The 27,829-nt window shown below is 39.2% G+C and overlaps 2 protein-coding genes across 2 annotated transcripts; both read right to left on the bottom strand.

Moving 5' to 3' along the window:
- Positions 1–6,963: 6,963 nt before the first annotated feature.
- LOC145270091 (uncharacterized) lies at positions 6,964–7,626 on the bottom strand. The gene has a single exon (XM_080125692.1). The coding sequence runs from the start codon at positions 7,624–7,626 to the stop codon at positions 6,964–6,966; it is 663 nt and encodes a 220-aa protein (XP_079981818.1).
- A 459-nt stretch (positions 7,627–8,085) lies between these two features.
- On the bottom strand, positions 8,086–9,711 carry LOC145270090 (uncharacterized). Its single transcript, XM_080125691.1, has one exon. The coding sequence runs from the start codon at positions 9,709–9,711 to the stop codon at positions 8,086–8,088; it is 1,626 nt and encodes a 541-aa protein (XP_079981817.1).
- Between the last annotated feature and the right edge of the window lie 18,118 nt (positions 9,712–27,829).

The following is a 27,829-nucleotide window of genomic DNA, read 5'->3' as shown; positions in this document are numbered from 1 at the left end:
CCTTCTGGGCTGCCTTTGTCGCCATCACAACTGGTTCCCCCAGGTCCTCCTCGTCTCTGATGATAGCCCGGGCACATTCCATCAAGTGCTTTATAGGCATTGCGGACACACTGGTAGAGGCTCTCAACAATTGCTTAACACTGGTGGGAAGGCTGGCCACAAATGCACATGCCAATGTCCTCTCCAACACTCCATTGCGGCAAGTTTCTTAAATTCTGCAAAGAACTCATCCACATTTTCTCCCGGCATGAGCTTCCTGGAGGCGAATCTTTCATAAGCCATGCAAGGATCCATTGCAAATGCCTTGTACAGTGCATTTTTATAGTCGTCACATCAGCCTTCACGGTGGCATTAAGTTGCTGAAATACATTCAGAGCGCCCCCAGCCGACTTCAGAGGAATCAGTGTGCACTCTCTTTACCTCGCAGGTCAGAGATTGCAAGTCAACTCGACCCTCTCAACCCAGTCAACGACAGATGTGGACCCATCAACTTCTGGAATCAGTTTCAGATGAAACTTTGAGTCGGTCATTTTTCACAGCAATAGCCGGAATAGCTTATATCGAATTCAACTTCAATCGTCACCAACGCTCGCAATAGTAAAACAAGAACCTCGTGACTGTAAACGACACTTCCTTCCTTTCACTCAAGCTTGATTTTTATGCAGTTTTCACCCTGTCTCATTTGCATGTGTGCCCTCTGTTTTCTCGTGATCTCGCGAGACCACAGTTTATAAAACACCATGTGCCATCTTTTTTTTTCTTTTCCCACCCAACACTTCCCTGCGGCAACTCCACCCCTCCTCCGTCATGGCACCGCTCACACGCACATCTACACAATGCACAAATACGCGGATGCTTGCTACTCTGGTGAGTATTACCCTTATAAAATTGACCACTAGTAGGTGTATCAGAATTTGGGGGAATTTTTGAAACCCCTAACACAAAACTGCGAATAAAATATAAAAAAACTCGTAATTTTTCTTTTTAAAGTGGTTTGTTTATTTTCTTTATGGAATATACTTCCAAAATAAACTAAAAAAGTTGTTTAAAAAATAATAGTAATATTATTTTTTATTTAAAAAAAAACAGTGTTTACAAAGTGCCTGCGTGCGTTCAGCCAGTCATTTTTTTATGTAATAAAATCAATTGAATTTTACGAGTTAAATATTTTGCAATTTAAATTTAAAAACCTATCAAATTTTTTCTATTGGTTCAATTTTTACGATATTTTCTGGGTCAATGTGAAATTTCATGCTCTTTCCAATAAACGAATATAATATTTTAGACAAACGTTTTTTTTTTAATTCACCACCCCTTTTTAAATATCTATAAAAATGAAAACAATTAATTTTCTCCCCTCGGATTTATATATCACAAATTGGAGATAAAAGATAGATAAATAAAATGATCTTATTTAAAACAAAAGTGAATAGTTTTGTGTAAATTTATCTGTAAAGTCAAGTTGTTGTTTTTTTTAAACCACGTTGATATTTTTAAAAGAGAAACCTCACATTTTTAAAATATTGTCCTGAAAAAATTGAACACCTACAACAATGTTTTTTTTGATTAAAAAAAAATCACTGCATAAAGAAGAAATATAATATATTTAATCAAAAACTCATGTATTTCTTATAGAATTAAAAAAATGGAAAATTGGTCGAGTGTATTGTGTTTAACCGGCAAAAAACTGATAAGTTAAATATGATCATTTTGCAAGTATGGTGACCCATGTTTCACACACAAGGCACGACGCCTCACGCATATGTGTTGTTTTTACGTTTTTGAAATAATTAATTATCCCCTGTTAGCAATCCGTATTTGAGAACTGCAAGAAAGCAAGGAAACACCGCTTCGCTAACACTGGCTTACAGAATGGCGATTTTTTTCCAATGGTTGCTTTAAAATTGTTTTATTTAAGAAGTACACGGAATATAAAATATAAATATGGACAAATTCTTAGAAATTAAAAATAGAACCACCCATTGATTAGTATTTTATATAGGTAAGTGATTTTTTGATTTATATATATTTATTATATTTCGATTTAGATAAAATTTGTTGAATTTCGTGAAATCTTTTTAAAGTAAACCGATTTTTAAAAGAAAATGTATATTTTTCGATTAAACCTTTTATTATTTTAAAATTTTGGTCTTTGCTCCTTTTATTGAAAACAAATTAGAGTTTAAATTACATTATCCGAAAGGTAGCGAGTCTAATTAATCACTCCTTTTTAATGGCGACTTCTGACACTCCTAGAGCTTATTTACAGCATTTGGTACAGATCCTTTTGTTGCATGGCAACAGTTCACTACCCGGCGTCTATATCCCAATGAAACGGTGGCGTTTACTTAGCTGGTTTACGGAAGTTATCAGCATTGTTTAGTGGTGTCAACGACAAAATGTTAAGCTGTGTCATTTTTGCTGGGCTGATCCTTATGTCAGTAGACTTTTGCAAGCGTCGTCACATATTGACAGATTAACAACAGACGAGTTATTGGCCGAAACGCGAAACATCCTTAAGAAACCAGAACCAATTGCAGCAGCAGCCGGCACTAATCATGCAACATCTAAACCTATGGAGACAATATAGATTCCCTCCCAGCTAACGCTATGCATGAAATCCCTGTCTGCTATAAATGTGGGGGCCCTAACGATTTTGCTAAAAGTGCCAGAGTCCAAGTTGTACGATGAATGTTTATCCATTATTATTTATTATTGGATTCAACTTATTACTTGGAATTGACGCAATAAGAGCTCTAGGATGTGTCATGATTAGAGCAGGCGGGGGTATATCGCTTGGTAGAGGGGAAGAAATCTGTGCAGCTTTGTCTATTGAGGAAAAGGAGTTCTCTGCTATGTTTGATAACAAAGAAAGGGCCTGGACTGCGATGTGGAAATTTACCAATATCGAATCACCAGATCGGTTATGCAATACCATTCCAGAGTATGCCGTTACAACTAAGAATCGGGCTGCATCTGAAGAAGAACTTCAGACGTGGATTGATAACGGTTAGTTAATACCATACCCAAAATAACGTCTAGGACCACCAAAAGGATTAATTCCGCTTATGACTATTGAGCAACCGACTAAACACACAATTCGACTGATGATGGATTATCGAGAAATGAATCAGCATGTTGATGCATTTACCGGGAATGCAGATGTGTGCGCTGTTAAACTAGGAGAGTGGCGTCAGAAAGGGAGTAATGTAACACTGCTAGATTTGAAGAAAGCCTACCTACAGATACGGGCCGATGAGTCAATGTGGCCATTTCAGACAGTCATAATCAAGGGAAAACGATACTGTTTGACACGCTTATGTTTTGGCCTAAACATAGCACCTTAATAATGACATTAATATCATTAAAACTGTTTTGATGCAAGATGAAACCACAGTGAAAGCTACTTCAGCTTACATTAATGACATCTACGTTAATGAAGTCATACTGCCTGCAAATGCGGTTAAAATGAAACTGGAATCTTTCCGATTAATCAGCAAGGACCCTACGCACTTAAAGCATGGGACATATGACCAAAGGAAGTAGTTCAGCGGGTTCAGCTCGAGGAGGGGGGGGGGGGCAATGAGTAAAGGGGACAAAGCTAAGCCTGAATCTTTTGAAACTTCTAAATAGTTTTTTTTACAGAATAAATCTAAGTTTCACGATATCTATTTTTATTAAATTGCTAGATGGAAGCCCAGAATAGTTACGAAAGAACCCCCTTCCATTGTAAAGAATGGCTTTCAAAATAATAATGTTATTATATCAGCACGGTTCCAAAAATACATAAATACCGGATTTTTTTTTTCTGAATCAGTACTCCCACAAATGTTAGCCACGAGTCGTCAGAGTTTTATTATATATTATTTATTGTTGGGTATATAAGTACGGGACAAACATACTAAATAAAACCAAGGCGAATTTAGAAAAATGTAGGTTTAATGCATTAACATTTTTTTTACTTTTAAATGTGGATTTATTTTTCTTTTTACTTTGACTTTCTCATGTTTCCCTTTATGTATTCTATATATTATTATGTATTCTATATATTATTATGTATTCTTTATGTTGATAAACTTATTGTGTGATTTTTATCTATTTTTTTGCAGCCAGATTATCGCTCCCCTATTTTTAATCCTACTATATACTGTGCGTAATCTTTCTGCTATGATATGCATATCAACAACTCACGTATTTAGCTTATTCTCGGATTATATTATTTGTTCATGTAAGGAAGCTATCATCACAAACACTGAATCGATCTTACAGAGTGTAGTTGAGTTTATTGCCTTTAACCTTAATAGCTACTTGTTTTGAAGAACTGCTAAGAGTGCCAACCAGGCTTTGTGTGTAATGGAACATATTATGACTTTGCAGCGACATTTTTTATAAAGCTGGATTTTTTTTAGAAATTGAAGTTGTGTCTGATAGTGCTGGTGTAATTGACATGTGTACAAAATCCGATCTTCGTTTTTGTCGACAAAATTGTTTTATTATTTTATATTTTGCAACCGAGTTATTTCTTTGTTTTACATGTTTTGTATGCTTGTGTTTTGAACGTATATAAATATATGGAGGCGTTGTCAAGCGTCTAAACCATTATTTTGTCATCCGAAAACTTACATTCTTGATCATTTTTGTACAGTGGCCGTTATCATCTCGCTTTACATAATGATGTATGGTCTTTACTTCCGGGTATTGCATCATTCTTTTCAAGGGTGGATGTCTTTGCATCTTACCGTCTTAGTTGCTATCAGGTTCAAGAGAGTGTCAGTGTCACCAGTACCACCAAGGATATGACAACGTAATTGTGAAATTGGCAATTCTCATATGCGCAGATCGAAATATAAATACGATTATAAAATAATAATTAGAAAATCTAAACAATTGTATTAAAAGAAGAAACATAAACTAAAATTAAAAATTAACAAATTCATATGTAGCAGTTATATTTTAATGGAATTTGTCTTTTCATTTCTATTAAATGTCTTTATTCTGTTAGATATCCAGAGACACGTGTTTCTTTTACATGAATGGGTTAATGAGACGCGTGATTCAGAAAAAAGGATTTAAAGAGTCAGCGTCCACATGGAAGAGCACACTAGCCTGACATAATTGTCTGGGAAGCCACGTCCATATACCACAGAAAAGATTTCTCCTAGTATTAGCAATAATTATAATAAGCGAGTGGTGAAGGTCAAAGACAATTATATGTTTTATTTGTAAATCCATTATCCTAGGCATTATCTACTTATTTCGGATCACAATTTTTATATTACTTATTGTGTGCAGTATTGAAGAAATTTTATTATCCACTTCTTCCCATGGAAGGTAATTCTTCTTAATCAATTCGTCGTTACTACTAAACTCTGAAACCTAAGGAAGAAAACAAACAAAAAGAGAAAAATAGGAGAAATAGAATTTATTAAATATGATATCAAAAGGAAAGGTTCGTGACCTCTATGGGCCGCCAAAAATGTCCATCTGGCTTACAAGCAATCTTGTAGTAGTAACCAAAAGGGGAGAGAGTAAAGGGAAAGAGAAGGAAAGAGAGATAGAGAAGGAGGAAGAAAGAAAGAAAAAAAAGGAAAAAGGAGGGGAGCACTTACTGGAAGCTTCTGGGCGCCCTTTTTCGAATGGAACATTTAGAAAGTTCGTTTTTTGGGGCTTTTATTTTCTGAGTTTGTGTTGTTTAAAAAGTTCTTTTTGTCAGTCCCTTTCCTGGAAATTCGTTTCCGTAGTCCTTTTAGCAAGGGTTAAAAGTCCATGGAGGCAGAATATTTTGGAGTTTTCAAGTATCTTCGAAACTTCCCAGCGGCGAATTTTCTTTTCAAAACTTCAATTATCTTTATCTCGATAATTATATTCAGTTTTCAAGTGCCTTGGAAAACTTTCAGCGGCGAATTTTCTTCTCAAAAGTTCAATTATCCTTTCTCGATAATTATATTCAGTTTTCAACTGTCTTAGAAAACTTTCAGCGGCGAATTTTCTTCTCTTGATTCTTTTTTTTCAACGACTTTAATGTCTCGTCAAGACAGAGTTGTTCAACGCCTTAGTAAATTTCCAGGCGTCCCCTTTTATCCGAGACCGTAAGGGAATATTTTCGATAGTTGTTGTCTCGACAACGCCTACTCCACAACTGACGAATTAACTAAAAAATATCACACACGAGCTTCAATTTAGCACAAAAACGTCTCATCCAATCAATGGGCATAAGGGTGTCAGGTGACATAAAAAAGGGGAAGCTAGGGAAGGGGGCAGGAAAAGGGTTAAGAAGAAAGGAAGGAAGAACCGAAACAGGAGAAAGAAGGAAAGAAAAAAGGAAAGAAAGATGGTGGAACATAATTTCCACACTCTCCCTAAAAAGAAAAAAGACAAAAAGAAAAAAATCCTCAAACAACAATCTAATACCAAACGTATTCTGGATTTCTAGACCGAAAGTTTTCCCTGTCCTGACTAGTCCCCGAGCTCAGAGAATTGCCCTCTCCATCGTTAGAAGCTTGGTGAGAGTGAGTTATGGAAAGTTCTAAAGGACACAAGTTCTTTAAGGAATGTTCCTGAGTGCTGCCATCACTCCTTCTGATTAAAGCTGACCGAACTAAGCTATCCGATCCAGAAGTTAGATTAACCACCCTTCCCAAGGACCAATAAGGACGAGGCTTCATAGGGTTTTTTTTATCAAAACGACATCACCCAGCTTAATCATATTTTCAAAATCAGATTGGTAAAGATCTTGCGACAACTCTCTCAGACCCAAGAGATATTGTTCATACCATAGCCTTTCAAAACGATTCAAGAATTCATCTCTACATCCCAGACTCTCAATAAGATCTTGTTTGCTAGGGGGGTTATCCTGGAAACAATCTTCTTCTAAGGACAAAAACACAGAGTTTTTATGGAAGGGATGCACAAAGGCATTAGGAGTAATCACCTCCAAGCCAGAATCACCAGAGCAACGATAGGTCAAGGCCCGATCGTTAACACATCTGACAGAACCGTCAAAAGTTGAAAATAACTTAACTTCCTACGTCCTATAACCTTGAAAAGACAACTTTTTACAACTCGAATTAATCTTTCCCACACAGCACCGTACCAAGCAGAATATAAAGATATCGTTTGGTGTTTGATAAGATGGGCATCAACTGTCCCTCTAAATTCGTCAGACAAATAAACCTGTTTAACAAGGTCACAACCCGCCACAAAGGACCTTGCATTATCCGAATAAATGTGAGAAGGGACTCTATAAAAATTGAAAAATCTCACAAATGCCAAAACCACAGACTGAGTGGTCATATCAGGTAACAGTTCCAAGTGTATAGCTCGCACACTAAAACAGGTGAAGATTAAAATATACATCTTTTTAGTTTCATCACCTTCATGCACCCACAAATTGCCAGTAAAATCGATCCCGGTGTGCAAGAACGGCTTAACTAAATTAACCCGATGCTTAGGCAAATTTGTAACCTTGGGATATCTAAAGGAAAGAGTGTTATATTTTTTGCAAATGACACGAGATATCACCGTTTTAATAGCCTGTCTAGCTTTGGGTATCCAAAATCCCAACATTCTGAATTTGCTAAGCGTAGCAGCAATTCCCAGATGCTTACACTTCAAATGACAATCCATGATTATTAAACTTGTAACATGACAAGACTTGGGAAGCAGAATAGGATGAAGGACTGCATCAGAAAAATAAGTAGATTTACCAATTCTACCTCGTGAGCGAATCAATCCTTCATCGTCCAAAAATAAATTAAATTTAGAAACCAAAGGGGGGGGCTTCACCGCCATCAGACTTAGACAAATAATCCTTTTCCTTAGAAAGGAACAGTCCTTGTGTCATTCTGAGCAAGTACAATCTCGCCTTAATACCAGAGTCGAGAACAATACCTCTCATTTTTTATATAAATCAGAAAACTGCAGTCAAAACTCCAATGAGCTTCTTCAGCGAAGAGAATTTCTCTACTTCAATTATATAACTGCCCTGAATGACAGGTTCACAACCAGTAACTGTACTGATCAACATTTGGCTAGCCGGATTAAGACAATTCAGGTCATAACTAGGCCAGATCAAGGTATCTCCTCTCAACCATTCAGGCCCGAATAACCAACAAGTAAAAACCATTTAAAATTTTTCAGGGACATACCCCTCGTGACAAAGTCAGCAGGATTGTCATCAGTCTTCACATACTTAAACTTCACTGTCAAACCTTTATCACTAAGATTTTTTACCATCGCTTTTACATCTTTTAACCGGTTACGAGTGAATTGACATTTTGTATTGACATTGTCAGATAAAACCCAGGATAGTACTACCTGTGCATTTACAGCGATAATCACAGAACTGAGCACTTCCAAAAGGAGTATTTTCACCAGAACAGAAATGTGCTTCATGCATAAATATACCGCTAACAGCTCCAAGGCGGGTAAGGTTCTCTTAACAGAGGGAACAACCCTGGCTTTAGCGAATATCAGTCTGGCTTCTCCATGCTGATGTAAATATACCGCGATTCCACAGGCCAGCTTCGAGGCATCACAAAACACTATCAACGTGGTTGAAGAATCGGAAGCCACGGAGTAACGGTCGAATTCAAGCTCCCCGATACGTACCAGATCCTTATACAACCTCTCCCAGTCAACCATAACGTCGGGTGGGACCGGCTGGTCCCAGGATACTTTCAACTTCCACAATTTACTAAGAAGGATCCTACCTTTAATAGTAACAGGGAGCATTAAGCCAAGGGGGTCAAAAACAGAGGAATTTACAGACAAAATATCCCTCTTAGAGGATACTGATCTTCCTTCAATGCAAGAACCTGCTCGCATTTTGTCAGAGGAGGGGTTATATAAATAGCCCAATACATTCTCAGTGTCAGAACTATTGGAGGAGAGACTGTTATCCCGCAACATTCGCTTAGCAAGCACTTCATATTTGCTACAGCAATTCATCAAGGAAAATCCACCTTCCCCCATGACAGAAACAGCCTCCAAATACAGCTGCATCAGAACTTCAGCAGAATTATGACTTTTCACCAAGTTGTCCACATAGAAGTGGCCCAAAAGCATCTCCCTGCAAGGACCAGGTGGGTATTTCTCCACATGATATCGAACCATGTAGCTCAGTATGAAAGGACTGGATACAAAGCCAAATATAAGAGTGTTGTATCTAAAGCAGATCAACTCATCACTCAATCTTAAAAAGAAGCAGAATCTATTTCTGTCACGTTCGTCATTCAAAGGAATCATTAAAAAGGCCTTCCGAATATCGGCCAGTAGAACATATTGGTCCATCCAAAATCGCAAAAGCAAATCCAGCATGTCAGTGTACATATTGACACCAGAATAAGCGCAGTCATTTAAAGAAGGTTTCCCACCGGTTGTCAAGGAACAATTGAAGACCGGTCTAATCTTGGTGGTGCACTGTAACTCCTGTTTTAACACCGGTCGATGAGGAATCCATACATATTTGTTAAAATCGGAAGGAGCAACCACAATCCTTTCAATTATTCTTTCCTTTTCTTGGTTTAAGAAGACTTGACAATAATCTTCGTACAAACCCTGTTCCGTCAGCTTCTTTGATACACGATTCAAAACTGACAAAGACACCTGATGATTAGCAGGCACCGACTTTAATTTTTCTTCATTCCAAGGCAAACTGATATAGTAACAGTTATCTATGAAGCGAATGGAGGAGCGAAAGGACTCAATCATATTCTTATCAAAATCACTGAAGTCTTCCTCAACTATGGTTTCCAAACTAAGCATTTTTCCACAGTTCTCTCAACAGTAGACGCCTCAAAACAACTAAACGGATCAGTGTACACAGACTTGGGGTTCAACACAAAATATACATGAGTGAGGTTACACACAGAGTGTTCTTTGACGACTTGAGCATAATTCAATTCCAACCCCTTTGCCTGGTCTTTGGGAGGAGGAGACCCAAAATCCGCCAGATCACCAAACAAAACCATTCCTTGGGGCAATTCCCACACAAGGCCCTCTCTAAACTCCTTTAAATTCATGGGTCCCAAAAAACTAAGCACCTCCACGCCCAGTAAATCATATACAGGTAATGTGTCATCTCTCAACTCCGAGAAATTAGCGGCCAATTTGACCTGATGTTTCTTAAGGTCTTCTACCACAGAATTCAATCCGTGAACACGAAACGAAAGGTCCATATCATCATCCACCAAGAACAACACAGAATGGCAGGAATTTGGAAACCTCACTTGAAGATTAACTTCCTTCAAGTGTTTAATTTCTTTTCCGAAAAAGGTCTTAATCAGAAACTTATGATCTCTCATGGGAGTATCAATATCAGAAAAAGCATCCAACATTTTCCAGAAAAATAGGATCGCTCACTACCAGTGTCGATAAGGCAGTTGAAAGATGCACTTTCACCAGATCCATTGTTGATGGCAACCTCAACAACAGGCAGCAACGAAGAGCTATTCAAGTGCCAACAAGCATTAGAAGCAGTAGATTCACCCCCAACAGAAGGACACAACACTCTACAGTGGCCCCTCTTATTACATAGCCAGCACATTCCATACTCCTTACCCTTGCAAAGACAAGACTCGTCTGTATGAGAAGGGCTCGAGCACTTTCTACATAAGCCAATCTCCTTACACCTCCTCAACCGATCAGCATGAGAAGGAAAAAACTTGCAGGAATAACCGTTATGGTTGTTGGTTCTACAAAAATTACACTTAAATCCAATCTTAGTAGACTGGATATGAAAGTTTTCCAGCGTGGAAGGTGTTTTAGCATCTGACGAACCCATGAACCTAGGAGAAAATGTTTTCTTAGGTATAGGGGAAGTCGGGGTAAGTTGAGCCAATTTTCCATTTTGGCTCTTCAGAACCCAAACGACTAATTATTTTGCAAAGATGAGTGTATTATTATAAAATTCTTTTATTTGGGAACATTTTGAAACAAGTTGCAGTTTTCTGCTAGTACACCTAAACCGACCATGTGCTTTACAAAAATGCATATCAAATGGCTCAACTTGCCCCGACCATGGGGCAAGTTGATCCAACCTCTGGGGTAAGTTGTGCCACACGGGGGTAAGTTGTGCCACGCAAAAATGTGTTGCAAATAAAGAAAGAACAAGCCCAAAATTGTTGCTGTGGTTATAAAACAAATTATAATAATGAAGTAGAAATGTTAATTACAGCGAATGAACCAGCACAAAATTTGAAACATATATCTGAAAGTAAGTTAATGAAGTTGCCACTGTGACAAGTCACAGCTGAAAACGAGCTGGCTAGAACAACGGACAGAACTGCCAACACTATTTGGCTGTGGCAGCTTGTAAACAACATCTTCTGTATTGAAACCCGCTGCGTCCTTTGGGTTTGGAACAAACACAGGCTTGTCCGTTCCTACCTTCCCAGCAACTTTTTGAAGGAAAACACCTTCAAACTCAAAGTCCCCCCCCGTTGAGAGTGTCAACCCGGGCAATATAGTTCACAGTTCGTGATTTGCCAGCACATTTGACAACCACAAAGTCACCTTCGATTATTGGGCTATCCAGATCAATATCACCATCACTATCTGATGACACATCATCAAATTCAAAATCTGAATCATCAGTGTCACTTGAACATGGGGTTTTAGATCTCGGGGTACATGACTTTTTCCCACCAGCATTGAACAAACACTGCTTTGTTTTTGTTAATAGGCTCCTCTTTCTTTTTTCAGAAAGGACTATCAGCTTCTGTCGTTCAGGGCTGCCAGTCAAAATCTTTGAGCTGCCCTTTTTGTGACCACCTCTTCTTGCCTTTCTTGGTGGGGCTTTCGGAAATGGTTGAATTACAGATGGTGAAATATATGGACGATGCATGACATCATGTGAGCTAGATGAAACACAAGACCCAGATGCGGATGCTTGCATAAGATAATCATCTTGCTGTTTTTGTGGTCGGACATCATCACTGTGCATGGGCAAGACTGCTCCAGGAACCTCACCTGATGGTCCTGCATCTTCCACAGTAGAATTTGCCTCAAGGCTTTCTGCACCCACATTTTGCTCACGGTCAGTTGGAAGAGAAGGGGAAAAGTCAATTTCACTAAAGATGTCCCGGTTAAGTTGATGAATGCCCGAGGCTTGGAATCCAGCAGCAATGTTCAATGGTGTCATGGCAATCATCTGGGCTTGGTTCACTAGAGCTGGGATTTCATATATTGTTACTGTTTTCCCTGGATTGGATCGTAGCCACCCATCCATGGCTCTGTTGTACGCTGTTTTGAAGGGTCCATACACTGAACGGTCGAGCGGCTGGAGACGATGGGAAGTGTGTGGTGGAATGGTCAGTAAGACAACGCCATGAGATCTTGCTGTGTTCACAACATTCAAAGAAATGTGTGTGTCATGGTTGTCGAGGGTTAAGAGGATTTTCTTTCCTGGTGAGCATCTGGTGTGCTTGATGATGTGATTTAAATATTTCACAAACACCTCTTCATTCATCCAGCCACTTCGTGTTGCCCTCCCTATGCACTGTGTTGGTCCACCTCTGATGAAGTGATCTCTGTAGTGGACTCTGGGAAAGATGAACAGAGGAGGCACGACTGATCCAATTGCACTCACAGTGTACACCACCGTTACCAATTCCCCGCGTTCAGCGGAGGTGATTGAACCAACTTGTTTCTTTCCTTTTTCTGTGACAACGGCTCCAGGGTTTTGAAATGTGGTGCACCCAGTCTCATCAGTGTTGTAAATGTCACTTGGTGAGAACTTGTACTTGTCCATTATCTGACTCAAGTTGTTGAAAAATTTATCAACAACTGGGCGGTTGAAGGCTGTGGCACGCCTAAAAGATGTTGCTTCTGTCACTCTAATTGCCAGGTTTCAGCGCTTCTTGAAGCCTAACCATCAATCATGTCCTGCTTTTTTCTCACGATCCCAACTTGGTGGCAGATTGAGACAGTTTTTTTAGCAAACTCATATGCCAGTGTGCGACATCTTCTCAATGACAAACCATGAAACATGTCTGACAATTGTTTCACGTGGTCAGCCAAATCCCTTTCCATTTCAGGACTAAAAACCAATTGCCGTAAGGAAACAGGTGTGTAAGCAGTCCCTGCTGGTTGACTGTCTTGCTTGTCCATGTACCGCTTCAGTGTCATTCGATCAATGTTAAAGTCCTTTGCAGCACTCCTCACACTCTGACCTCCAGTAACAGCGGCAGCAGCCCGTTCCATAACGTATGTAGGAGTCTGTCCACGATTTGTCTTTCGCACGTAGTGGCGCATGTCTGCTGGGCTTTTTTTCTGTGAAGCACACAAAAAAGAAAAATGAAGTTAACACAATAAATCCGATAATGATGTAGAATATTACTAGATTGAACTAGTTGATTCAGAGGAGTTCCTGGCATAAGTCTGGAACATTGAACAATGAATGCCAGAAGAGCTGGCATTTGTAGAGAGGCACCTGCCTCTCCTGGCACGTTTAGCCAATCAGGCGCCTCCAAATGGAATAATCCACCATGCCTGACTAATTGTAGGCTAGTCCATAATGGTGGAGAGGGGAGATAAGTGCATTCTTGATTCTACAATGATAATAATAATAATGTTAAAAATAATAATGATAATAGTAATAATAAAAATAATTATTATTATTAGAATAACAAAGCGCCTGTACAGCATGCAAATTCCTATCCAAGCACGGCTTACACATCTTAAACATTTACCAGGTAACCCATAGATCTAATTCTTATACAAGTAGAGCATGTAACTTATACAACATGCATTTTGAATTCACTCTATAACAGGCCTACTGATGTGGTTGCACATTCATCTGTTTCTTGAAAACGTGTAAAAAGACATATGGGGCAAATTGAGCCAGTGGCACAACTTACATCATTAGCATTGGCTCAACTTACCCCAGTCTGACCTCATTGAATTGTCTGTTCAAATGCATGCATCTCATGTGTGGTGAATGTAAAAATCTTTTACAGGTATGAAGGCAAGTAATTGAACAAACAACTACCACATATTATATCTAATCAAACTATTACTACACACAAGAAACATGCACTCACCTCTGTAACGCTTTATTTTACTTTTTTGGCACGAAATCTGATTTTCTTTTACTGTATAAACCTCCGATATTGGTTCAACAAAACAAAATGGTGGAGGTTAAAGTCACGTGATCAGTTGTTTATAGATTGCATACAAACTTGGATTGGCTTAGTCAATTGTGGTTAAAAGGGGGTGGCTCAACTTACCCCTATGCCCAACTTACCCCGACTTCCCCTATTAGCCACCTTCCAAGGATATGTTTCCTTATTTCTACAAAACTCAATCGTTCGAAATATTTCCGAACTGTGGTCTAGTATGTCTTCCAGGGTAGGGTAATTATTTCCTATTTTATGAATTAACTCAGACCTAAAAAGAGTGGGCAGCTTACTAAAACCAATGTGACTTAATAACTTGTTTCCGGGAGAGTTCATCTCCAAGAAATTTAAACCAAAGGAACTATTTAATTCGTGTACCTGATCCTTAACAGAATCCAAGAACTTCTTTGCTGCTAAGTGGTTGCTTAACTTCTCTATGCCTAAAATATGAAAAAAACTGAATCCACAATGTTGTCCTTATCTAGAAATTCCGACGCGAGAATGTCGGTGGCTATGCGATAGTTTTCCTCAGATATAGAGAGGTGCCGCACCAGTTGAAAGGCGTAGCCAGACAAATGGTTTTTCAGCACAACTAACCTCAGGGCGTCATTTTCTAAGTCCACTACGCTATTCTCGAATTCCCGCTGAAAATTAAGGAAGGTTAATTCATCGTTTTCTAAATCCTTTTCACTAAACTTGGGACATTCAATTTTGGGCGTTATCGCCAGGCGTTTTTCCTTAATAAGTGAGGCCTTGTGATTTGCACTATCCTTTACTTCTACCGAAGGCTTGAGTCTTGACAATTTTTCCAAAACCTTCAATCGATGAAGAGCGCAATCCTTATTAAATGACCTTATCTCCTCATCGTTAACAGTATCAGAATTTTTGTAGGAATTTTTGACACCCCTAACACGAAACTGCGAATACAATATAAAAATCTCGTAATTTCTCCGTTAAAAGTGGGTTATTTATTTTCTTTATGGATTATACTTCTAAAATAAACTATTACAGTTGTTTTAAAAGTAATAGAAATATTTTTTTTTAAACAGTAATGAATTTTCCGAACTCAATATTTTTCAATTTTTAAACTTTAAAAATCTATCAAAATTTTTCTATTGATTCTATTTTTACAATATTTTCAGGGTCAATGTGAAATTTTATGTTCTTTCCAATAAACCGAATATAATATTTTAGACAAACGTATTTTTTTTAATTCACGCCCCCCCAAGTGTCACCCATTTTGAAATGTCTATTAAAAAGTAAATAATTAATTTATGTCGGGGAGTTTTATATATCACAAATTGAAGAGAAAAGGTCAATAAATAATATATTCAAATTTAAAACAAAAAAAAAATCGCTTTTTTAGAAATTTACCTGTAAAGTCCGAAGTTTAAAACCTTATTTTATAAGAACAGATTGTTTTTTTTTGTCTTTTTTTTTTGTCTTTTTTTTAATGAAACCTTGGTCCTTGCTCCTTAAATTGAAAAAATAATTAGGGCTTGAATTACATTTTTCGATGAGTTATAAGCTTGGAAAGACAGGGGGTCGAATAATTCACGCCTCTCATTTTGAAATGTCTATTAAAAAGTAAATAATTAATTATGTCGGAGAGTTTTATATATCACAAATTGAAGAGAAAAGGTCAATAAATAATATATTCAAATTTAAAACAAAAAAAAATCGCTTTTTTAGAAATTTACCTGTAAAGTCCGAAGTTTAAAACCTTTTTTTTAAAAAAAACACATTTTTTTTTGTTTTTTTTTTAATAAAACCTTGGTCCTTGCTCCTTTAATTGAAAAAAAATTAGGGCTTGAATTACATTTTTCGAGGAGTTATAAGCTTGGAAAGATGGGGTGGAATTATTCACTATTTTCACGAAATTTCTGACACTGCTACCTTATCGTCTGTTCCCTCAATTAAATAAGCATTAATAATTTGCTCATCTAATAAATCCACTGAAGCAGTGTAATCATCTATCTGCTTTTTATACAACGTATAACCTGCTTCGTTTATTTCATCTAACGAGTCTAAGAACTCAAACACAGTTAAGATTTTGTCTCTAATAATCTTTCTTTTTTCAAGTAACATTGAGGTAGTGGGAGAGGTAGTCATTTTAGAATACTAAACCCCGTCCCTTCTAACCTATCAACGGCTAAATGCTAAACCACTTCCCTCTTGGCGCGCGAGTCACCAACAACCCTTCTTGGCGCCAAAAATGCCTGTAAAACAAAGGAACAAGAAGCCAAGATGGCCGACGCAGAAACAAAGAAGAAGGAAGGAGGGAGGGGGTACTATCTACGCAACGGACGGCAGCCACGGTCACCAAATAAAGCCCAGACCAGTTTAGCAGAGAGTAGCTTACTAAACTGGCAGAGTTATTAACTCTATGAGTACCAATTTTTGGCACAATGAAGAAATTTTATTATCCATTTCTTCCCGTTGAAGGTAATTCTTCTTAATCAATTCGTCGTTACTACTAAACTCTGAAACCTAAGGAAGAAAACAAACAAAATGAGAAAAATAGGAGAAACAGAATTTATTAAATATGATATCAAAAGGAAAGGTTCGTGACCTCTATGGATTGCCAAAAATGTCCATCTGGCTTACAAGCAATCTTGTAGTAGTAACCGAAAGGGGGGAGAGTGAAGGGAAAGAGAAGGAATGAGAGATAGAGAAGGAGGAAGGAAGAAAGAAAAAAAGGAGGGGAGCACTTACTGGAAGCTTCTGGGCGCCCTTTTTCGAATGGAACATTTAGAAAGTTCGTTTTTTGGGGCTTTTATTTTCTGAGTTTGTGTTGTTTAAAAAGTTCTTTTTGTCAGTCCCTTTCCTAGAAATTTGTTTCCGTAGTCCTTTTAGCAAGGGTTAAAAGTCCATAGAGGCAGAATATTTTTGAGTTTTCAAGTATGTATCTTCAAAACTTCCCAGCGGCGAATTTTCTTTTCAAAATTTCAATTATCTTTATCTCGATAATTATATTCAGTTTTCAAATGTCTTGGAAAACTTTCAGCGGCGAATTTTCTTCTCAAAAGTTCAATTGTCCTTTCTCGATAATCATATTCAGTTTTCAAGTGTCTTAGAAAACTTTCAGCGGCGAATTTTCTTCTCTTGGTTCTTTTTTTTCAACGACTTTAATGTCTCGTCAAGACATAGTTATTCAATGCCTTAGTAAATTTCCAGGCGTCCCCTTTTATCCGAGACCGTAAGGGAATATTTTCGATAGTTGTTGTCTCGACGACGCCTTCTCCACAACTGACGAATTAACTCAAAAATATCACACACGAGCTTCAATTTAGCACGAACACGTCTTATCCAATCAACGGGCATAAGGGTGTCAGGTGACATAAAAAAGGGGAGCTAGGGAAGGGGGCAGGAAAAGAAGAAAGGAAGGAAGAACCGAAACAGGAGAAAGAAGGAAAGAAAAAAGGAAAGAAAGATGGTGGAAGATAATTTCCACAGTATGGCGATACAGAGGGATTCATAATGAAAAATAAAAATTGCGTGTGGAGGCTTAACAAATCACTGTGTGGTCTAAAGCAAAGCGCTCAGTGTTGGAATACAGTATTTTACGATTATGTTTTGTAGCAGAAGTAGCAATAACTAAAATGAGGGGAAAAAGAGCTTACCTCGGGTACGTCTGTTGTGTCACCAGTTGGGGGGAAAAAGAGAATTCCAAGATGGCGTCCGGGGGTTTTTATTAGCATTTACCCCATGCAACTCTCGGAAAATCACGTTTCTGTCTCATGTGATTATGCAAATGGATAATTCCCGGCCACTATAAAAGCAGGAGGCTAGAGACGAGTCGGCAGTGTCCTGCAAACTGTGTGTGTGGGTGTTTCTGGCGATTGGAGTGTGTCTTCTTTTACCACGGTTATCACGGACAGGAATTCCCTCTCTTCTGGAGGTGGGCGATATTGACTATTTTGAAGTTGTACTGTTGCTGACAGAACATTTATTTATTTTTTTTTTTTTTTGCCTACTACATTTTTGTTTCAAGCTATTTCGGCCCGAATATGGCAAAGGTGCGGATAAGCAGTGATATTATCAACCCGTTCTCTGGCGAGGGAGACGTTGTAGCGTGGCTGAAAAAAGTGAGACTTGTCGCACAACTTCAGCAGGTGGATGACGTAGCGAGTCTGCTACCTTTATACCTGGAAGGCGATGCGCTGGCCCTCTACATGGAAATGGAGGAGGACGATCAAAAGAAAATAGACCAGATTGAGGCTCGATTAAAGGAGGCATTTACTGATGACGCGTTTGCAGCATATAGAAAAATAACCATGGTTAGATGGGCTGGTGAACGTGTGGATGTGTACGCCAACAAGATCAGGCAGTTGGTTGGATTGGCCGGATTCACAGGAGAAAGCTCAGAGAGACTCACAAAATTAATTTTTGTCACTGGATTCCCTGACACCATCTCAATTGCTCTTCAACAGGTGCCGAACATCAAAGCCCTGACCATGGGGGAGCTAATGTCGAGAGCGAGAATTTTGACGACGACTGGCGAACAAAATCAGGATGTGGTTGCGGCCACACGCTCACCCAACAACAGGGCCCAGAATAATCCTGTTAACGTGACCTGTTTCAAATGCAATGTTAAAGGCCACCTTGCAAGGGACTGTCGAAAACGTGGAACACGGTGTTACCGTTGCGGTGAGAGTGGACACTGGGCTCGGAACTGCTCGGGAAACGAGTAAGGGGAGGACGCATAAGCGCCAGTCTCCTTCCCAACCAAGATGTGAACACGACGCTCCCGGTGATAAGCATCCATGTTGACGGGACGCGATGTTTGGCGCTTATTGATACAGGATGCTCCAGGACAATTTTACATGCAGACCGGTGCCGGTCTTGGAGAAAAACAAACGTAAATGTCAACACAATTGGTGGAATGTCCCATGCGTGCTGCGGTGTTGGAACGGTCTCTGTATCCACTGATGAAGGTGTGTCTGCCAGAGTCGATATGTTGGTGGTGCATGGCAAGCCACTGGGATTTTACTTGCTTCTAGGGATCGACGCCATAAAAGCTCTAGGAGGTGTCGTTGTCAAGCCTACAGGATCAGTGCGGCTGGGCGCCAGGAAAAGTATTAAATGCGCAGCCATTTCTATCGATGAACCAGATTTCACTGCTACCTTTGACCATCAAAACCGAACGTGGACCGCATCGTGGAAATGGTCTGTGGACCACCCCCCTGAAAGGCTGCATAATCGAGTGTCAGAGTACCCAGTGCCAGCAGAAATTCGTGAAGAATACACGCAGGAGCTCCACACCTGGATAGATAATGGTTGGCTCGTGCCATACCCAGAGGATAAATTGGGACCCCCCAAAGGTCTAATTCCCCTGATGGCTGTGATACAGCAGAACAAAGCCAAAGTGCACCCGGTAATGGACTACCGGGAGCTAAATCATTACGTGGACGCATTTACGGCCAACGCAGATGTTTGTGCGGCTAAGCTGCGTGAGTGGAGACAAAAAGGTGCTAACGTGTCTCTACTGGACCTCAGAAGAGCATACCTACAAGTCCGGGTCCATGAGACACTGTGACCATACCAGACTGTGGAAATCGATGGGAAACAATACTGTCTGACCCGTCTGGGGTTTGGTTTGAATGTGGCTCCCTTGATAATGAGAGCAATTGTCAGCGAAGTACTATCTCAGGAAGAAGTTATAAGCCGCGCAGCATCTGCTTACATTGATGACATTTTTGTCAATGAAGACGTGGTGCCCGCGACCCGTGTGAGAGAACACCTCGCGCAGTTCGGGTTGGAGTGCAAGAACCCGGAGCAGTTGAAGGACGGTGCACGGGTGCTGGGATTGGCAGTCAGGATGGAACGCAATGAACTGCGGTGGAAGTGAGGAAATGCAATTCCGGAGGCTCCCAGTATTATTACGCGACGAACAATCTTTTCTCTGTGTGGTCGACTTGTCGGGCACTTTCCGGTGTGCGGTTGGCTTCGTGTGGCTTGCGGAATTCTCAGAAGGAGAGTAAGTTCGGTAACGAAGGGCTGGGATGATGAAGCAAGGGACGCCGTACTACATCGTATGATGTTTGAAACCTTAAAATCTGCACAGCAGAACGATCCGGCACAGGGAAATTGGTGTGTGGACGGCAAAGAGCTGAATGTATGGGTCGATGCTAGCTCCCTAGCAATTGGGGCAGCCTTGGAGATGTGTGAAACTGTGCTGGAAGATGCATGTTGGCTGCGACCTGAAGATGACTCTCAACATATCAACTTGGCTGAACTGGATGCCGTATTGAAAGGCATCAATTTGGCTCTCCAGTGGCAGAGCAAGGTGCTACACATAAAGACAGATTCTGTTTGCGTATACCATTGGGTCTCGGACACGCTAACTGGAAAGGCGCGAGTACGCACCAAAGCAGCAAGCGAGATGCTTATTAGGAGGCGATTAAGCACTCTTAAGGAGCTCGTGAAAGAGTACGGGCTGACAGTGGATGTGACGCTGGTTCCATCAGCACGAAACATTGCTGACCGACTGACACGAGTGCCACAGCGGTGGTTTGAGGCAATGAAAAAGAAAAACGGTCTTGACCCAGTGATAGGCGCGGTCCACACAGACGAGTTGGATGAGAGTCAAATCATGGCTATTCACAAAGATAGTGGACATCCGGGGGTGCGACGCACTACCTACTTTGTCAGGAGAAGATGTCCAACCACGACAAAAGCAACTGTCAGAACGGTCATACAGAAATGCGAGGAATGTCAGTCTATTGACCCAGCGCCAGTCAGGTGGGAAAAGGGAAAGCTGGAAGTTAACGAGAATTGGCAGAGAATTGGAATGGATATTACGCATTATGGCACCTTCCATTTTTTAACATTAACAGACTGTGGTCCATCGCGTTTCTCCATTTGGAGGAAATTGGCAAGGCAGGACTCGGCAAGCGTGATTCATCAGTTGGAGGCAGTGTTCCTCGAGCGTGGCGCGCCGCATGAACTCCTTTTAGACAATGACACAGCTTTCTGCAGCAATATGTTCCAAGCATTTGCATGTAAATGGGGAGTTCACTTGCGATTCCGTTGTGCATACGCTCCAGCCGGGAATGGCATAGCGGAGCGATGTCATCGTACAGTGAAACGAATAGCGGCTAGAATGTGTTGTCCCATACAGGAGGCTGTCTACTGGTATAACATCACACCAAGAGACGACACATCTCCCTCCACTGCGCCTGCCAACAGGATTTATCAATACGAAGTTCGAGTAAAGGAGACCAATCTCGCAACTGCGTCCCCAGGTCCCAAGAACAGCTTTTACCAGGTTGGAGATCGCGTATGGGTCAGAAGACCGCAAAATCGATGTACCACGAGGTTCGGCAAGGGTGAGGTGACCAAGGTGATCAGCCCTCAGTCGATTTTGGTGGACGGTGTGCCTCGTCATGTGAAGGATTTGCGCCCTCGCCATTATGTTGTTACATCGGAGGAAGAGGGAGACTCAGACAGTATGATGTCTTCTGAAAAGACAGAGAGTATGATGCAGGACGACGAAGAGGATTTTGAGCCATATAATGTACATACTGAAGAAGCGGAGGAAGGACCACCCATCTTGCCTCTACGAAGGAGTACCCGACAGAAACGAATACTGCCCCCCTGCCCTGATTGTGAAACACCGCCTATGGAGCAGACTGGTGGCAATAATGGCGATGAGGAGGATGGCAGGGAGGAAGTGCTGCCTCCGGTTCTTCGGAGAAGTACCAGACAGAGACGACTGCCCCCTGCCCCATTTGTGATCATGAGATCAGGGGGGAGTGTAGCAGAAGTAGCAATAACTAAAATGAGGGGAAAAAGAGCTTACCTCGGGTACGTCTGTTGTGTCACCAGTTGGGGGGAAAAAGAGAATTCCAAGATGGCGTCCGGGGGTTTTTATTAGCATTTACCCCATGCAACTCTCGGAAAATCACGTTTCTGTCTCATGTGATTATGCAAATGGATAATTCCCGGCCACTATAAAAGCAGGAGGCTAGAGACGAGTCGGCAGTGTCCTGCAAACTGTGTGTGTGGGTGTTTCTGGCGATTGGAGTGTGTCTTCTTTTACCACGGTTATCACGGACAGGAATTCCCTCTCTTCTGGAGGTGGGCGATATTGACTATTTTGAAGTTGTACTGTTGCTGACAGAACATTTATTTTTTTTTTTTTTTGCCTACTACATTTTTGTTTCATGTTTGAACAAAAATTTAAACAATGACCCGCTGACCCGTGTTTATATACCAAAAACATAGACGATAAATACTGATTTTGGTTTTATGGGTCGATGACATTTTAATCACATCAAATTGTGACATAATGTTGATCGATGTTAAGAACAGATTATATAAAAATTCAAAATCACTGATATTGGCAAAATATCATGGTTTGAGGGGATAGAATTTATTCATAAGAAAAAACTTATTACGATCAGTCAATTGAGATACATTGAGAAAATACTATTGACATTTGAAATCGGAGACTGCAAGAAACGCTATAAACCGGTCGAAAATGATATTAATAAATATATACACAGAGAATCTGAAATAATAGACCGACCGACCAGCACAGAAGCTGGGCCGGAAAGGAAGGGCCGGTTGTTACTCTCTCTTTTATACTCGTTTCCGGTGGTCCTTTGCGCATGTGTATATTTCCCTAGAAAGCGGAAGTGACGTCGTCCATGTGTGCGCGTGTTTGAGTACATGTGTATACGTTAGCGTGTGTGTATATACATGTGAATGTGAGTGTATGTATGCGAACGTGAATAAATGTACGTGTGCAGATGTGGGCGCATATGTTTGTGTGCGCATATGTATATGACATAGCTTGAAATGTGAATGTGTGTTTTTGTGTGAGACTTGAAAAAGGCTCGTACAAATGACTGCTACGAGACCCGACATATGCTACACAGTAACAAAATTATCACAAGTTTTTCGTTTCGACATATATATATATATATATATATATATATATATATATATATATATATATATATATATATATATATATATATTGACATTTGAAAAAATAAAAAATGGTTTCTTTTTACATGCTTAGATTTTAAGATCCAAATGATTTCTATTTTTATTATGTATACTTAAATATTAAAATATATATTTATTTTTGCACAGAATTAAAAATGAACCAAAATGACTTCCCTATTATATAAAAAATAGGGGGTGCAATATTTTTTTAATTTATAATGGGGTAGGGTCCCTCATATTTGGGAGATTACATTTATAAACGTTGCTGCTAGGAACTGACGAATCAAATTAATTCACGTTCTGCTACCAACCAATCACAAATCGGAATTGCTCCATAAAAATTAATCCTTCTTAAGCAGCCTTGCATATGTTTTCTTTGTATCAACACGGGAAGAATCATTTGTTCTTTGGCAGCAAAATTATAAAGTCAGGAACTTGTACAAAACAACTGTTTACTGAGAACCAGTCATCTCTAAGACTTGTATAGAACAACTAATTATCAGAAACTGTTCTGAAACAAAACATGGCTTCCAACCCAAGAGTGTAGTACATCTGAGACTTACTTGTCGGCAAACGGAAATGCTACAGGTAACGTTTTATTGAAAGTTTTATTCCCTAGATAAATGCATGAGAAATGCGTCACATGATATGGCAAAGAAGGAAGTCTTAATTGGGAAGCAGGACAGGCAAAATGCGTCTGAAAACGTAAAAAAAAAACAATTTAACCTCGATGTCTGGTCGTCTACGTCTCTCAATTTTCATTGTTAAGACTAACTTTGAAGAACTGAAAAAAGTAATTAGTTAATTTGACATTAGTTTTTTCTCCCAGGAACAATTTCTCTTTAAATAAAACATTTGAAAACCAGATAATCTTCATTGTGTTTTACTACATGTGACATTTTTGTGCGTTAAGTTTAGTTAAAGTAATAGCTAGAGGTCAAAAACCATGAGATCACGACAATAATTAAATCGACTATAAAATAAAGAACTGGATCGATTGAAGGCGAAAATGCAAGTGAGAAAAATGCATCTATAAAAAAACTGTGGATGAACTTTTTTGAAAACGGTTGACTCATAATCTTAGCATATCTCAAAATGCATCATAGAGCACTCGACATATACATGTCATAATCACGCTGCACAAGAGTTTTCGTTATTTCACCCAAGTTGAGCAACGTTTAGCTTGGCAGTACCAGATTAGTAACAATTTTGGAATACCAGGTGCTATATATAGAAAAACTAGCAAAAACCTAAGAGATATAAATCATTGCATATGCAACATTTCTACTAGATAAACAAACAGAAGTGAGTCAGGGCCATGATTTATTGAACGTCCCTCGTATTTAAACGAATATTGCACAATAAACATTTTTATGGAAACAAAAATGATAAAATGGTAAAACCTTAAGTAGATATTAAGACATGGATACGTGATATAAAATGTTTTATTGAGACGTCATATATTTACACATTCCATTGTATTCCAGTATACAGTAGCAATCCTCTAGCAGAACCTGACAGCTCCATGTAAAAATGGTTCACACTAACTACATCTGAGTGATATAAACTGCACTTTTAATTGGTCATCAAGCTCTGATCGTGAGCGATCACTATAATTCTGTCCTGAAATATTTTGAGCTAAAGCTATAAAGCCTTCCTAATTAATATTTTCCTGAGTGAATAAATCCAGAAAAACCTCCCGTGGTTTGGCTCATTTATCCAATTTTCTGTAATTCTTGTTTCGTGATGCTGGTATATCATTTTTACGTATTGATATTGGAAGGTCATCAGACATATGTTCCCATATGTGTCAGCAGATTACGCAACAAAGTTGACTTCTGTGCAAAAGAACCACATAATTCACAAGAATGTGGTTTCTCTCCCATATTTGTATCCTGTATGCGTGTTAATATGACTCAACAAAGTTGCCTTCTGTACAAAAGAAGAATCACATACTTCACAAGAATGTGGTTTCTCCATATGTGTTTTCATATGACTCAACAAATTTGACTTCCATTCAAAAATAAAACCACATACTTCACAAGAATGTGGTTTGTCTCCTTTTTTTAATATATATATATGTTGAGTTTTTCTTGTTCTGACATTGATATTAGTAGCCTATTTTTTCTATTTAAGAATTATTAAAACGAACTTTTTAATATACTCAGTCATTGATATGCGAGCGACAACATGACGGTTAACTAATTTTCATATTCTTTTGAAAAATGAAGGTGTATTAATTAATCATTCATTTTTTGTGTGTGTTTCCTTATTAGATGAAGTTCTCAGAAATTAGGGGGCCCACAACCTGGGACTAACACTTGAACTCTATATGAGTATTGTAGTATATCTATCATTGTAGTCATTTGGTCTTACTGGATTCTAGGACAAGAATTTATCTAGTCTGGTGGAGTATCAAGCTTCGTGCTATTACTTGAGGTAACATCACTAGGAGAAGGTGCACCATTTCTCGTAAAAGCTAACATGGGTTAGCTGTAGTGAGGAGATCTTATTTTGGGTAGCGAATACTATGTGATTTTGAATATTTGGTCAGAGTTTACTTCTATGGAAAAAGTATCCTCATGCCAGATTGTTCCGACAACCCCCTATACAGAGAGACCTTAGAGACTCGAGGACAGTGTCTAGCAGGCATTCAAGTTCTCCTGTATGTGGTGCTATATGATCCAGTAAAGTTGACTTCTGGGTAAAACAAGAATCACATACTTAACAAGAAGGTGGATTTTCTCCTTTATTTGTTTGCATATGTCTCAACAAATATGACTTCTGTACAAATGAATAAGCACATAATTTACAAGAATGTGGTTTGACTTTTTTTTATTTTACTTTTGTTAGTTTGAAGAGATCAAGGGGCTCTTTCTTGGGGCTAACACTTGATTCTATTATAGTTTACATTTATATCCGAGGGCTCTTTTAAGAATATACACTATTCCCTTTATGGCTGCTATCTGTATTTACTTACAGCTTGGTTTTCCAGGGATTGCTTCTAAGTATTTTTGAAGGTTCTTTTTTATTAGGCCAGTTGCTCCTGTCACAACTGGTATAATGTTTATTTCTTTCAGAGACCATGTTGTTTTTAGATCATTTTTTAGGTCCTGATATTTTGTTATCTTTTCTCGTTCTGCTCTATTAAGGCCAAAATCGTTTGCAACTGTGACGTCCATAATGAGTGCAGTCCTTTCGGGCTTGTACCATATTACTATATCTGGCTTGATGGCCTTGTCTTTTATGTATCTGCCTGCCTGTATGTCTTTGTCGTAGAACACTGTCATTTTTCCATTTGATGTTATCAGTGGTGGTTCATGTTCCCAGATGTTAAACGATCTATCTAGTTGCATCTCTCCACAGATCTTCCGATGTAAGTATCTACATACTTTGTTGTGGCGAGCAGTGTAATGACCATCGGCTAGAAGAATCTTGCATCCAGACATTAGGTGGCTTTGGCTTTCAACAGATGAGTGACAGAATCTGCATTGGGCGTTTTTTGTAGATCAGCCATTTTCTTAAATCCATTTGTAAGCCTTGGTCTTGTGCAGCTAATCGTTCTTCATCAAACTGAAACTTGTCACTTTTAAGCCAGTGTAGTGAGGCCTCCTTGTCAATGAAGGTCTGGTTCAGTTTTTCCATGAACCTGCCTGCTCTCTTATGTTGTTGCCATCCTTCTAGTCGTGTCTTCAGTTCCCTTTTAGTATACTTGTCACTTTTAAGCCATTGTAGTGAGGCCTCCTTCTCAATATAGCTATGGTTCAGTTCTGTCTCTTATGTTGTTGCCATCCTTCTAGTCTTGTCTTCAGTTACCTTTTTTGTATACTCCTTTCTCTTCTTTCGGGCGATTAGGGTTGCTGGGTTGTCATATTCTTCTATTGTATTGTCCAGTGTGTTACCACTGAAATTTTCACCGAGCTTTGTAGTTGACGTCTGCTGGGGCAAACATTTGGTGTGATGTTCATTCACCATTTTTATTTTGGGGTCAGAAGAACATTTGATATATTGGCCTATGCTTTGCACTGAAGCTTGGTATGAGTGGTTTATTTCAGTGAGGGCTAAACCACCTTCTCTGTGATAAGTACAGCCTATCCATGCACTTATGTTTGTAAATGACTTCATGAAGGGCCAGCATTTTCCGAGTTTTTACGTCAAGGCTATTGTATTGATACTCCTGAATGTGTTTTCATATGACGCAACAAATGAGACTTCCGTGCAAAAGCAGAACCACAAACTTCACAAGAATGTGGTTTGTCTTGCGTATGTGTTTTCATATGATTCCACAAAGTTGACTTTTGTGCAAAAGAAGAACCACACACTTCACAAGGATGTGGTTTTTCTCCCGTATGTGTGTTTATATGACACAACAAATGTGATTTCTGTGCAAAAGAAGAACCACATATTTCACAAGAATGTGGTTTGTCTCCCGTATGTGTTGTCATGTGATTCAACAAAGTTGACTTCTGTGCAAAAGAACAACCACATACTTCACAAGAATATGGTTTTTCACCTATATGTGTGTTCATATGGCGCAACAAATTTGACATCCGTGTAAAAGAAGAACCACATATTTCACAAGAATGTGGTTTGTCTCCCATATGTGTTTTCATGTGACTCAACAAATTTGACTTCCGTGCAAAAGAAGAACAACATACGTGACAAGAATGTGGTTTGTCTCCTGTATGTGTGTTCATATGACTCAACAAATGTGACTTTTGTGCAAAATAAGAACCACATATTTCACAAGAATG

Source organism: Euprymna scolopes, chromosome 46 (assembly GCF_053919585.1).
Source record: "Euprymna scolopes isolate OS-2025 chromosome 46, ASM5391958v1, whole genome shotgun sequence".
NCBI lineage: Eukaryota > Metazoa > Mollusca > Cephalopoda > Sepiida > Sepiolidae > Euprymna > Euprymna scolopes.
Note: the sequence above shows the minus strand (reverse complement) of the source record. Positions and strands in the feature narration are given on the sequence as shown.

Excerpts from the sequence above, each read along its gene's own strand:
- LOC145270090 (XM_080125691.1), bottom strand. The coding sequence starts at position 9,711 with ATGATTGAGTCCTTTCGCTCCTCCATTCGCTTCATAGATAACTGTTAC.
- LOC145270091 (XM_080125692.1), bottom strand. The coding sequence starts at position 7,626 with ATGGATTGTCATTTGAAGTGTAAGCATCTGGGAATTGCTGCTACGCTT.